Source organism: Adiantum capillus-veneris, chromosome 13 (assembly GCF_014529385.1).
Source record: "Adiantum capillus-veneris isolate H3 chromosome 13, ASM1452938v2, whole genome shotgun sequence".
In the NCBI taxonomy this organism is placed as follows: Eukaryota; Viridiplantae; Streptophyta; class Polypodiopsida; order Polypodiales; family Pteridaceae; genus Adiantum; species Adiantum capillus-veneris.
In genome coordinates this window covers 51,128,164-51,142,781 of record NC_140943.1, presented here as the reverse complement: position 1 = coordinate 51,142,781, position 14,618 = coordinate 51,128,164, and the positions used below count along the sequence as shown (strand labels likewise).

At 40.1% G+C, this 14,618-nt stretch overlaps 1 protein-coding gene across 1 annotated transcript; it reads left to right on the top strand.

Moving 5' to 3' along the window:
* The first annotated feature begins 268 nt into the window (after positions 1-268).
* LOC147443980 (uncharacterized) lies at positions 269-4,165 on the top strand. The gene is made up of 4 exons (XM_086526764.1): positions 269-1,991; positions 2,609-2,723; positions 2,840-3,052; positions 3,661-4,165. Exons 1-4 carry the CDS (start codon positions 446-448, stop codon positions 3,728-3,730), a joined length of 1,944 nt encoding a protein of 647 aa, XP_086382890.1. The 5' UTR covers positions 269-445; the 3' UTR covers positions 3,731-4,165.
* The last annotated feature ends 10,453 nt before the right edge of the window (positions 4,166-14,618 follow it).

The window sequence follows — 14,618 nt, the reverse complement described above, 5'->3', positions numbered from 1 at the left end:
AACAAGGGGGGCCTCCATGTAGCTTGACTTTGCCTCGCACTTTCTCGCTCGCCCTAAGGTCCTTAAGGGTCTTGAGAGGCTTTGGTGGCGGGGTGGAGTATGTACCCCTCATGCCCCACCTTCTCTCTCACAGTGCCGCATATGTCCCATGTTCACGCCCCCGTCCATGATGCCCAAGGCCATCCACGCTGGCCATCAAAAAATTGCCGCGAGAAGTCTTCCCACTTCTTTTGAAATGTTCCCGCTCGTTGTTTGCATTTAATCTCTCTCTATCTCTCTCTCTCCACACCGCGCGCGAGCGCACCCGCAAACTCTTACCTACGCTCTGTTATCTGCGATGTGCGAGCTGGCTGCATTCTTACCCTAGTCTAGCAGATTTCGTTGCATACGCTTCTCAAATCTTGCTGCTCTATCTTTGCGCATGCATCGCTGAATTTTGGGGGAAATGAGGGTAACAAGCACGGAGAGCCCAATTCTTCAAGCTCTCCTCCCAGCAGAGAAGATTAAGTCATGGGCTCTCGAAGTAGAAATGGAGGAAAGTCGGGAGTGTGTGCACACAGCAGCGAAGACCTCTCCAGAAGGATTGGATAAAGCTAGCAGGGACACGCGCAAGAATTTCATATCAGATGAAGATGAATGGAGGCAATCAAGCAGTGTAAGCAAGCATACTACAACCCCTGATTGCAGCCGCAGATCTCTTCAAAGCCGGGATCGAGTTGTACCACTGCATCGAAATGCACATCACACAGATATTTACATGTTGAAGACAGCCAGCACATCTAACCACATACTTGCTGACAAGAATTGGCCCAAAGGGATAGGTAAGAAAGGACATGACTATTGGAAACAGTCAAACAGGGAAGAAATTGATTGCATGAATCGATCTGATCAAGCAAGACAAGGGTATGCAACACATGGCTACCACAGAATGTCTCAAAGTTCACATGTTGTGGACAGATCACAAGTAGTTAAATGGAAGTCTTCCACAGAAACTCCAGCTGAACATGGAAGGCAAGGCTGTTCAAGAAGTCAAAAATTAGAAAGAAAGGGGCGCAACTATGAGGGTCATAGGCATCATAGTGACAGTGGAAGGGGATGTCATGATGACTCTGGATACTTCCATGCTGAAGTTAAAGCATGGTCCGGCAAGCGTGGACATGGAGAGGTTAATGGATCTGACCTTCCAATGTCAGCTATTGCTAACGAGAAGTCCAGTAAATTTGAGAAGGAAGATGGGAAACCACCTGCTTGCTTGGAAACCGGTTCTCACAACCGCAATCAGAAATCAAAGCACAATGTATTTGTCACATTATTCGAGTCAGCAGTGCGAACAGATATACGTGCAACTCCTTTAGAATCGAACACCACTTCATCCCAGGTGGAGTGTGAAAGCGATATTTATTCTGAAGCGCCAAGCAAAAAAGCAGAGATCTACTCCAGCTGCTGTGCGAATATGATGGAGCAGGGCAGAGATGCTGAAGATAATTCAAAGGGAGATGTAGCACGCTCTGATTCCAAGAAAGAGTATGAGATGCTCGCTTCTCTACTTCTTGATGACTCTCTAGATATTGACCAGGATTTTGATGTGATACTTGCAGCCTCGGGAGCAGCACTTCCTGATTCTATGTATTGTGGGTCCATCTTTGGTGATGATTTGGAATTACCAGCTGTTAGTATGGACATTGAATCTCTTGCGGAAGTAAGAACTGGAATATCTGCGGATGGAAGCATAAATATGTCTGCGACTAATTCAGCTGAATTAAAGGGTCCGCAGCTGCCTAAAATCTGTGGCCTTGACGGTGGCCTGAATGTGAATCTGCCCAAACCAGTTTCTAGCACTGATAATCTGGTTCAAAACCACGTGAGGTCAGAGGATATTGGCAGCAGACTTGCAGAAAAGCTAAAAGCCTCTGGCAATATAGCACAAGCTCAGCCATTTTCAAGAGCGTTTGTTGATGTCACAAACACTTTTAAAATTCCAGATGGTCCTGGTCAGTATCTATTGGCACCATTGCAAACTTTGGGAGTGTCCTGGTTTATTTTGTTTTTGTTTTCATAAATTTTGCAACAGTAAGCAATGAATGTGTATATAGAGGCATGCTCTAAGTTGCCTCCATGACAAGGCCTATGCCTGTTTTGCATAGGTTTTCTGCATCATCTGTTGGGTTTCATCGATGTTGCAGTACGTGAAGTTTTAGTTATGTATTAGAGCTTCTGGTTTGCAAATGTTTTTGCTTTTGTGAAGTTTGCAACAGTAAGCAATGAAAGTGTTTGTGGAGGCATGCTCTAATTTGCCTGCATCACAATGCCTATGCCTGTTTTGCATGTCGATTTGCTCCATCATCTCTTGGGTTTTATTGATGTTGCAACACATAAAATTTTAATTATGCATTTGGGTTGACAAACCAAAATTGCAAGAGGTAGTTGCAATTTGCTTGTAGGGTATGTGTGTGCAGTAGGTGATCAATAACCCTAGCTGTAATCGGATGTGTTTTTGTTATTGTGAGATGCCATGATTGCAATGAGAATCCACATAAACAAGAAGTCTTGGATTAGATTGGCATTCAAGACTGATGACCTGTTCTCCATGCATTGAAATGTTTTCCAGCTTTTAATGGCAAATCCGAGGAGGAGGACGCTCGTCGGATAAGCCAGAGACAAAGGCAGGTGGACTTCGGAAAGAACACGCTTGGATATGAGAGATACACAGAGCTAGTACCAAGGTATGACTGTTAAAAGTCATCTGTTATTTTCTTTAGAATGCCATTCCATGCCATCCAAGCATGTCCAGCAGACTTGAGTTCCAATTCAATGCATTTCTGGTTATCTAAATCTACAGATGCAAGCGTAAACAGAGGGATCCACAAACACCAGACCCCAAGCAAGTATGCAGCAAGCGGAGCTGGGATGGCCAGATTCGAAAGTGGAGGCGGCTTTTGCATGTGTACGACCCCCCGCGTGAACATGGAGAAGAAGAAGCTGAAGATTTTAGCACTGACAGGACAATTTTGCCAAAGGATGCTGATTCCAAGAGGATGAATGCAAGTCAAGGGTAATAAATGTGTTATTCACCTTATGTTTAGCTTTTGCCAATGTTGTGTAAGCTTGCTAACCTGAAATTTAATTTTGCAATCCATCCTTCATATGAGGATGCGAGTGAATGTGTTTGTGCCTGTGAAAGGTCACTTATGTGGTGTGAAAAATGTTTTCATATAAAGAGTGAATGCAATGGTGGTAGTACTCAACAATTGATGCAGGTGCCAAGACATACTACCCATGAAACTATTTTCTAGATACTTGGAAGTTCTATGCATGAAAATTTTAGACTATATTGGAAGGTTTTTACATCAAGGTTCTTTAAATTTTGTAGGGCTTCTCACCTTCATATTTGAATTCTATAGTAAATTTCTCTGAATTTGTAGGCTTTTCACCTTCTTAGAGATAAATTTTAAAATTTGTAGGTAGATTTATACTAAACCTAGTTTTTCTTCTTTTTTGAGCATTGCATACGATTTAACTGTAATAATTATGGTTATTACAATGCGTGGTTGTATATATATTTAAATAGAGTAGGTGTGTGCATTTGAAATGAATATTGTATCTATAACATCTGCCATATCATGATGGGCTTTTGAAACTAAGCTTCTTTTTTGCTTGCAGGCTCTCTCAGTCGAAATATAGCATTGAAAAGGATGCAAATTTTACTATCTACGATGATTGGAACGAGTGAGTCCTTGGCCTCACAAGTTTTGCTGCCAAATAACTCTTTCAAAATCCATGAAATTGTTTCTTCACTACCATGACAAGCTCTATGACTGAAATCAGTGGCTCCTCTTTAATGTCTTTATGCTCACAGTTGTGCAACTACATGAAAGGCATGGAATCTCAAACATGTTACCTCATGCTTGATGTCTAATCAGAATGACATGAGGTTTAGCTTGTTTGATTCGAGTCTTGTCAGCATGTCAAGAGAATCTCATTTTGTAGCAAACTTGAGTTTAGAAGATCACAATGATTCACTCTCTTGGGATTGTTCCGACGATGATAAAGCTTCTCTCCTCGTGTGTGTGTGTGTGTGTGTGTGTGTGTGTGTGTGTGTGTGTGTGAGATCCTTGGTATGATGTGCAGATTGTATTAAGTTTTGTAACACCTTATTGAGGTAAATCATGGCTCATTTACTATACTGCAAATATATTGTTTACTTCACAAATATCTTCACTTGTGTACTGCATAAAAGCAACAATTTGTTGGGGCATTAGTCAAAGCCTTGAATAATTTGCATGCTTAGTGACATTGGAGAGAGAGAATTGGAAAATTGATGGGTGTCTTGATAATGGAAAACGTTGTGGGTAGAAAACTTTTTGTTACAACAAAGGTAGTTCATTGATTAAACCATTCAGGGTTTGGCAAATGATTGCCATAATGAATGAGAGGGCACTCCCTTACGTTGATAGGAAGGCCCTCAAGGTCCATGATTTTCCTCCTAGGCAATGCTCTTATTCCATACAAAGAGTAGTCCCTTACACCATTAGCTTCCTTTGGCTTCTACCTTAAAAATGTACATTTATCTACAATGTGATTGCATATCTTGCATAATGGTTACCAAAATTGCAAAATGCCATGTCATCTTTGAGGGTAGCAACTACCACATTTAGATTGCAAATGTGGTTACCAAAATTGCAAAATGCCATGTCATCTTTGAGGGTAGCAACAACCACATTTAGATTTTTTTGTATTATGGCATGTAATGTAACAAAAACCAAGGAAATTGAGTTGCGTTTTGCTTGTAGCTTCTTTCTTTAGCTTTAAACAATTTTGTTTTTGGATAGTAGAATGTACTTTTTTGTGTGTGATAATACAATGTGTGTTCATGTGCGTTACTAGAGTTCCTTGGTTGCATTCAAACCCATGATTTGGGTCACACAAGACGAATGCTCAACCAACCAAGTTAGTTCCTTTGGATAGCTTTGAACAAATCTAATCACCAATTTATAAACAAAGCTACATATGCAACGCTCTTTGTATAAAAAAATGTTATTATTTTTTGATAAGACACAAGTGAGAGGTCCCTAGCCCACGTACTCTAAAGTCATGATAAGGTTCTTGACAGGTCTCTAAGCTTAATAAAAAATTAGAGTCTCTAAATAAGAAACATGGAACAAGTTTTTATCATTGGCAATGGTTTGGGATTGTAGTCTTAGAAAATGACTTAGTCTTATCTCATAAGCAAAAATGGGACAAAATCTAAAAGACCTAAAACCTTTTTGGCCTTGTAACCTTTGCAAGTGGGCTAAGGAATCTTCATTCAATGCTATTTTCTCTTTACGAATATTGTGAAGACTAGGGGTTTATTTATCGGTTTCTTGTAAGTAGGGGTATAATTAGTAACCCCCCAATTTTTTAGGCAGTCTTTCATCTCAAGGAAGCGTCCCCTACTGCTTAATCAGTCTTTGGTTGGTCCAAAATATCTCCTCTAGTATTTGCTTAGCTTGATTTTTCAAATTTGTTAACTTTAGTTCACTTTATTGCTTTGCAAACCAAGTGTATCAACATAAAAGCCAGGTTAAATCCATTCCAAGCAAAAAGATCCATATATCTAACTTGTCAACATGAATGTGCTCACCCTAATTGACCATTCAGAGCACCCTACGTTCGATAAGTATTTTACATCCCAACCTTGCCAATCTGAACGCTCGGCGTATTTTTTGCCATTTTGAGTAATGTGCGTTTGCACAAGCTACCACCACTACACCAAAGGTACCAAGCTCTTGTATTCTTGGATCTAACCAAGAGTTTTTGGCTTTCAATTAGTCTCTTGCATTAATATTTCCATATTCAAGTCATTTTTAAAGAAAGACTATCATGTGTACAAAGAATGTGTGTTGATGTTTGGATTACTAGTCCATCTCTAAGATGCCATCATAGATTCCTATTGGCATTGTGCGAAAGTAAGACAAAGTGGATGGTTCCTTCAAGTTTGTAGTGATTCAAATAACTTGCTATTGTTGCCTCATTCATTAAGGTTCGTTCTCCCATGGTTGCGTAAGATGTTGCTCCTTTTCCTCGTCCTCTGCCACATCCTCCATTTCTACCTCCTCTTTAATTGTTCCCTCGGGATTGAGGAATGGCTCTGACAAAATATCCAAGATTTGCTCTTCTGGACAATTATTTATATAGTGTCCCATCTATAACACTTGATGTTTGGAAAGGTGTGCTCTAAGTTTACTACAATAGTTACTCCACATTGTTGATACCCTTGGTTGAAGGTTCCCTAGTTCTTCCCCTAAAGTTGGTGAAATTGCTATAGTTCCTTATAGGGGTGATTCCTTCGGCTGCAAGAGGTTTGGCTCTAAGAAGGGCATCTTAAATTGATGTTGGCCTCATAGCTTGAAAACGCATGCTTTAATGGTTTGTTAAGGCCTTGACAAAAACATGCAATATGTTGCTCCATTTTCATCTAGGGAGCATAGCATCATAAGACAAATAATTGGTGTAGTACTCTTCCAATGAAAGCGCTAGTTGGCATAGGCCAAAAAACTCATTCATCTTAATAGCCTGATGTGCAAGATGAAGGTAGCATTTTTTAGGGTAAGCCCAACTTGTGGCACCATGTAGGAAAGCCCTCTAGCCACTAGAAAGAGATAAATGATGACATGTCTAATAGCAAGAGGATGCAACCTCTCTAAGCAATGATTGTAAAGCACAAAGCCTTTTTAAGAGGTTATTTTCATTGTTCATGCAACACGTTGCCCTTTGACGCATGACAATCATCTAGGAGTTGCTGCCACTCTTAAGGCCATCAAGGAGGAATGGTGCATGTACAACATGGCTTGCCACTTGATTACATAAAAGATTCAATTACTGCATGTGGATACATGCTAAAAGAGAAGATCATTGATCATGATGTGTCTGCTTGGCCTATTAGTAGTAGAACGTCTAATCGCCTAAGCTCATCAATCGGGATAGCTATACCATGAGTCGGAGCAATAGCTAACTAGCATAATGATAAAGCATCACACAAGGCTGGTCCAAGTTAGATCAACAAGGAAGCATGGAGCAACTAGGAAGGTACAAGAATACATTTTCCATTGAGGGGAAAGCATAAATAAAAAAGGTATAGACAAGTGACAACAATGGAAGTCCAAGAGTTAAGGTGGTGGTTCAACACTTTCATGATAATGATAGGGTGACTATCAAAATCCATGGAAATCACAAGGGGCACATACTTGGCTCACCTGTCGACCTTTACCACTTGCCAATACATTCAGCTATAGCCGCATGTTGTGTGGATGATTTGTTTAATGTTGGGACGTGCCACCATGCCACAAAATTTCAATCTCCAATGAAAGATTTCACATCATGGTGGCAAATTCATCTGAGCTAGGTCATGTGATCTATGGATTTTTTATGATACCAAAAGAGGTGCAAATGCTCTTTTATTACATGCGCACTCGTGGTACTAACTTTCCATTGAAACGTCTAAGAAGCATATCCTCTGCCAAGTTTTTGGCAATGCTTGTTTTTCCCACATTCCATTTGATTGTAGGTAAATATGTGGATAATGAATGGAGTGCAATGCTTGCAGAGGCTCTCCATTTGCAAGAATTGAAGAAGGTAGGAGTGTAGTCTCAAATTCTTATTGCTTTTTTGTGACCATGCAAACTGAAGTAACCAGCTTGTATGCACATATAATCTTTGTGCAGCCTTATAGTCCCCAAAACCTTGATGAGAACAAATAGCCCTTCATCCCCATCATTGAAGATGAGTAGATGCTGGAAGTCACTCTTTGTTTCTCTTGTCATAACTAATGGGCTGTGGACAACACTTTCAAGACACATTTTTGGTCTACCACTCTATGCCATAGTCTTACCAAACCAAAATGGCATTGGGATTCTTATATGGATGATGCTGTGCAGCAATGATGTGGGTACCAGCCAAGAACATGTGGCCCTTCAACTCATGTTCAGGATGGTCTTTGTGAAGTTAGGTGATATTTGGCCTACAACAATTGTCACTGACAGAGCCAACAAGAGCTCAAAGCAATTCTCAAGGTTGTGGATGAAGATCCTTTTGCTAGAGAGAAGAGGAGGATGGGAGGCGGCAACAAGTTGCTTGCCAAGTTTTGCTATTTTGGTTTCATGTCAAGAAGGCATGGGTTGAGAACCTCTTCCACAAGTCCATCATTTCTTTGGTGTGTTGTTCATGTAAGCTCCTGTCTACACGTGGATGTTAATACTCGCATGGTCATGTTCCGTGTAGGTCCCTAAGGACAAGCGTGATGATGTGTACAATATCTTGTTAAATTTGATGCATGCAAAAAATGAGGATATCTTTGATGCAAGGTACAATGAGCTATTGCAAGTGTATCAAGCACATGGAAATGTAGACACTACAAATGGAAATGTAGACACTACAAATTTGGTTGAGAGATTATGGCAATATCTTAAGTATGCCGTGGCTAGATGTAAAAATATGGAAGGTCTTTGTTGGACCCATTGCATGCACTTGTGGGCGATTCTCTACATGGGACATACATTAGAGGAATGCTTCTAGAGTTCTTCATGCAAAAACAAGAGAGTGGTAAGGAAATTCTCTTTTGCTTCTGGGTATGCAAGCACATTCTCAATTGTAGAGCTTATAATTTTTTATGATAATGATTTAATTGATTTCAGGCGTTTCAACCATTAGGATCAAGCAAGCAGCATACAACAAGGTTAGCAACAGACAAATTTATTCTTACACAATTTGAGACTGATCCAAGCACCCTTCAAGTGATAGGGGAAGGAAACTTGCTATTCAAAGTCCTCAGCACAACTTCGGCTTCAAACTGGTACCATGTGAGCATGCAATCCAGCTATTGCAATTGTGCAGATTGGGATCACAGTGCAAGAGTTTAGATGGAGTTCAAATTATAAGTGAGAAAAAAATTCCTCATTTTCAAGAAATTCTCCCAATCCTAGATAGCATTCAAGCTTTGAGCTATGTGGACCTAGAGCCCATAGCTGGAGTGAGGAAAGACAATACAGATTGTGTGCATAGAGATTCCAAAGTTGTAATTATTTGCAGTTCCCAACCTTTGTACCTAGCCATTTAGTTAGGGTTTCATTTCTCATACCTTGGCTAAGGTATAAAAGCCAATCTTGTAACTTTGAACTTAAGTTTTGGATAATGAAAGTTGAGCGTACATTGCAGTACAGTTCGATGAACTCTCTCCTATTTCATTCCTTCGTGTCTCCCTCGTGTGAAGTTGCATTGTAGTTTTGTGCATACCAGTGCGGTCACAGGTGAAAGCTCTTCCTTTCTGTGTAAGTCTCTCACAATGAAGTTGTGTTTTTAGTAGTGTCTATCTACGAGTTGTTTTCACTGATTATACTCCATACATATATCGGAACTGGTTCTTGACCATAGGGGTAGATAGAGAACGTCCTAAGGGAACTATAGAGTGCTTCATAGGCCAAAAATGACCTGCCAAAAATAGTTCCAAGCATCAAAAATGGCTTTTGAGCACATGAGGATGGTGAGGATACTCTACACATTCTAGGTGGTAAGTTGCATCGCATTTGGAGCACTATACCTATATGAAACCATCGCATTAGACTTGTAGTAAGAAGGCTACTTTTGGTGTTTGACACACACCTGAGATCGATCTAGGTGAGAGCACACTAGACTTGGGTTTTCCAAGATATTAGCTATTTCTTGTAACATCCATGCACTAGTCGAGTCAGCTACATCCCACGAATTGACATTTTATGTCTGAGGTTCTCGCTTTGCTAGCATTGCTATGGTGGGGCTTGGCAGCCGACCGACGTTTTGGCATCGTTGCTGAGAACAAGGAAAACCAGACTAGAGAAAAACCCAAAGCATTCATTAAAAAATCTATTACTTCCTCTATTTTCAACTAGAGTAAAACACTTTCTTACTTTATCACTGATGAGAGGTGCTCGAGAGTAGGGATATTCGATGAGGACCTTAGTAGCATTAGATTAGCTAGAAGGATTGATTGAAGGGTCCTTGAGACTAGTAATTAGTTGAGAAGGATAACACCTAGGTAGATTTAGATATTTGGTACTGGAAGTTGATTTTTTTCCACATACTGCACTCTTTTTTATGTTCAGTAGGAGTAGGGTAAGTAAAAAATAGTCAAGATTGCATCAGCTCTGAATTCCTCTAAAAAACACCAAAAGATTGTCAAAGCTATCTTAGACATGCCTAAGATGAGAAGGGACCTTTTTGGGTTGAACTTGGGAAATTGAACTTGCAGGGTGTTAGACCAACCTGTTTTGACCACCCCTAATTATTTTGGTACATTTTGAACCACTGGAAAACCTGGTTGGTGGGCTCAAACTTGGTAAAAACTGCCATTTGTGAGAAATTGGGGAAAATAAAGTTACTTTCTGGCCAAACATTGAAACTAGAGCATGGGTAAAATTTAAGCATTGGGCAAAATCACTCCGAACTTTTTGTGTGCAAAAAGTTCAAATTTTAGAGAATTCTATCTTTGGCTCGCCAAAGATAGATTTTTTACCAGAGAGGTGATTTTGGCAAAATTTTCATTGACATGATCTCATTTGAACATCATAGAGTTCCCAAGAAAGTTTGAACAACTTTGAAGCTGTGCAAAGACTGGAAACACCAAAACAGTTGGAAACCTTTAAGATTAGACAAAAAGGGGTGATAAAACACTTACATACAGTCTAAACTTTGTGAAACTCATTTGAGGGACTTGAAATTACATGTGGAAACCCAAGAAAATCATATTGGACAAAAGCTCTTGAAATAGTGGAGTTTTATCTTCGACGCACAGAAGATACAAATTCTGACAAAAAAGGTGATTTTTTTAATCTTGACCCCAGGGTTAGGTTTGTCTGATCTTAGGAACCCCATTCAAGTGGTCAAAGTCACATTCCATCTCTTAGAAAGGGTGTAGCCATCTTTGGCGTGCCCAAGATAGCTTGCACACATTAACTTTTTTTTGGCTCATTGAGTGAATCAGTGATTAGTGATAGGAATTGTGGGATACTTTATGACTTCACATTGACAATTGTGGAATTACAGATGGCTTGAAGTGCTAGTGTGCAGGAAATCATGCCTTGGTAGAAAGGGGCAAGGCATGGCTCAAAAGCACTACGTCTAAACCAAAGAGCATCTTTCCATGTTTGAAGTATCTATTAATTGCTTGTGTCCATGTATGAACTTGAGATCTGGTAGAGTGCTAGGTAATCTTGAAACTTGGGGAGAAAATTTGAGTAGGGTATCCACAGAAGAGAGTGTAAACCAAGGAAGACCTTTAGACACTATACCAAAAGAAGTGTCAGACACTTACTCCAACTTAAGTTCCGAGATGTCTTCTTTCTCGACCCAATCAAGGAATGGAGCGTCACTCAGGTTCAAGCACATTTTGACCTTTTATAACACCAACAAGCATGGGGCCTATATTTATCTGGATCCTAACAAGGAATATGTTGTAAGGGTAAGAAATTTGTATTTATGGTTAGACATGGGAAAATTCTTAGACATTGTATCAAAAAATGGTATTGCCACAGATACGGAAAAAGTAATAGTAATTGCAGAGATGTCTATACCGACAAATGTCAAGGAAGTTCAGGCATTTATGGGGCATTGTGGCTATTATCGTAGATTCATCTACATGTATACAATCATTTCAAATCCCATTTATGCCTTATTACTCATTTTGAATGGATGGATGAATAAGAGGAATTATTCCAGAAGCTTAAACAAGTCTTGACATTAGCATCAATACTAAAGACTCTAGATTTGAACAAAGTTTTCCATGTGCATGTCGATGCTTCAAATTTTGCTATCGGTTGTATATTAGCTCAACCAGGAGAGGGGACAATGGATTTTCCTATCTCCTATGCCAGCAGACAGCTAAACTTAGTGGAAAATAACTACACCACCATTAAAAGGAAAGGCCTTTGAATGATGTATGTGGTTAAGAAATTTTGACTTTGCTTGTTAGCTACGTTTGTCTTTTTTGTGGACCATCAAGCCTTACTCTATCCGATGAATAAGCTTAGATGCAATTGACCTGGGTGACAATTGAAAGATTTCCAATGAAGAAAGCAAAGAAAGCACACCACACCAACCGTGCCAGTACAAGTAGGACCAATCGTGGAAGCTCCTATCAATGCTTTGGAGGACATACTTAAGGGCATGAACAACATGCAAAGGATGCCTATGAGAGGGCCGGGACAAGGTTTACCACAAGGGCAACATATAGTACAACATAGACCAATGAAATGATGTGCCATCAAAGGGAAATGGACAAATCATGAAATGAACGAGTGCTATTACAAGCCTAAACATGACAAAAATGTCCAGTATGTACCAATGAGACAACAAGGACAACCCATGTATAGATATCCACCAAACATGGCACCAGTTCAAAAACCATCAATGGCTATGGAGAGACCACAACTCGTATTAGGCTAGAAGCTACCACTACCAAGAAACAATGATGTACCAGTCAAGCACATGCTACCTGAAGGGCAAGTAGAGGAGCACGCTCTAGTACCAATCATGTTGTATAATGAAGCGAGCTCTACAATGTTGGTCTCCTCATGAAACTCACGCTTGGAAATTCCCAAGATGTGACCCAACATGAGCTCTACCTTGCTATTGAGAATATGCTCTTCAAAAACCTTCTTTAAATCTGTAGCCAACTCAATGTCAGATTTCAGCTTATAAGAAGGTCCCTTGCGCTTAACTTGCTTCTTATCTTTAGATGCCCCTTCCATAACCACTTCAGGAGAAGGTTTGGAGCAGGCCCCTCATCTTGCTTACTGCTAGATTTGGGTACTCTTTTTTATGTTCCTGTAGTATCTTCATCCCTTTTGCACTTCTCTTCTACTATGGCTTCATTAGCGGCAATAAATGCATATACTGAAAGAGAATCCACTGGGTCATCCCATCTTGTAGTTTCTCGAATGCAATTCCCAACATGGCATAGTTTCCCACGAGTCACCTTGCATGCGTCCATTGTCTTTAGTGCATAAGGCCACAAATCACCTTTAGCTCTTGCACATTCATCATCTGCATTATTGTATACTTGCAACCCATATGTACCTGCTTCTACCATAGCAACATTATGATGTATTTTCTCTAGTACCTTCTTCATAGCACCCCTTCCAAAATTCAAGCAACTCCACATTTTTCTTGTAAGCTTCATCAAAATCCTCACAATCCTTGTGTTCATGGTCTTTACTATCACACCACATGCAATGGTCATCCCAATCCTTGCGTAGGGGACGTTTCCTAGGCTCTAAAGTGGACCCCTTGGTGCTTACCCCTTCAAGCTTAATCGCTTTCAAATTCAAATTTGATTCTTGTATACCTTTGATCAGCTCATCAAGAACCGGCTCCTCTGATTTTTGTTTCCCAGAGACTAACTTTTCCTTAATTTCTTCATCAGTTGTCTCCATGGGATCGACCACAATCAACTTATCCACCCTCATGTGATGCTTCACAATCATATTGAATGCTTCAAAGACCAGATTCTAATCAGATGTTAAACCCAATTCACTTGTTGAATCCTCAAGTAGTTGCATCAAGCTCTTTTGAAGCCGTGGGTCAGCAGCTTGGACAAATAGCTCTATCCATTCTGGCTTCAATGATCGATGCTCTCCTATAGATTTCTGCTCAAATTTCTTTTCAAACTCTCATAACAATTCTCGTGCAGATAAGTCCTTGCTTTTCTATTGGATCCACTTCATAAAAATTTGCTTAGTTGCCCTTTAAGAATATTCAAGAAAATACTCTTGTTGTAATGCCTTCTTGAAATTCTGCTAATTTGGTCCTTGTGCAGTCTGTATCTCCCCAATTCGAGCCGCCCTAAGTTTTGGCACGACAATCAAGTGAAAACCTTCAACTGCTTCACAATCATCAATCCCATTATCCTCCATGGATTGCTCATAAACTTGGCAAAATTTTGAAACGTCTCAATCTTCAAACCGCTTCAATTTTTTTGTAATTGCTTGTCAAGCTTTTCGTTTCCGCTCATGCAAGTTAAATTGTTATTGTGCAGTTTGCTTCTGCTGCATGTAGGCAACAAATTGCTGCATCATCTACTGCATTGCCGCCTCTCGCAGTGTAGTCATCTTCTCTGCAAACTTCCCACCCCGGCTCAATTTGCGTCGGGTTCACCAAAGATGTCGGGGATAATGGGTTCGCGAAGTGAGCCGGGTTAGCACCAGGCTGCTCGTTGTGGGAAAAATAATATACAGATGCACTACACCACACAAAAAGCTCCAATGACACTTTGATAACTTAAAATAAACACCCTAAAAGCCTTAAGCTGGTAATGGTTAACACAAAGTGAAATTGGTTACATAAGCTGTCATTAACGGCACTGCAAGATCAATTCCCGAGTGGGTGAGAGCTTAATCCTCCCAAAATCTACCCAAGAAGCTGTCATTAACGGCACTGCAAGATCAATTCCCGAGCGGGTGAGAGCTTAATCCTCCCAAAATTTACCCAAGAAAGTAAAATTCAACTCTAGTTACACCTTGACAGCTTAACTGCTTAGAATGTGTGTTATTAGAACTTGAAAACTAGTGGACCTCTACTTAGGTTCAAATAGGAAGAGAGCCTAAGATTTC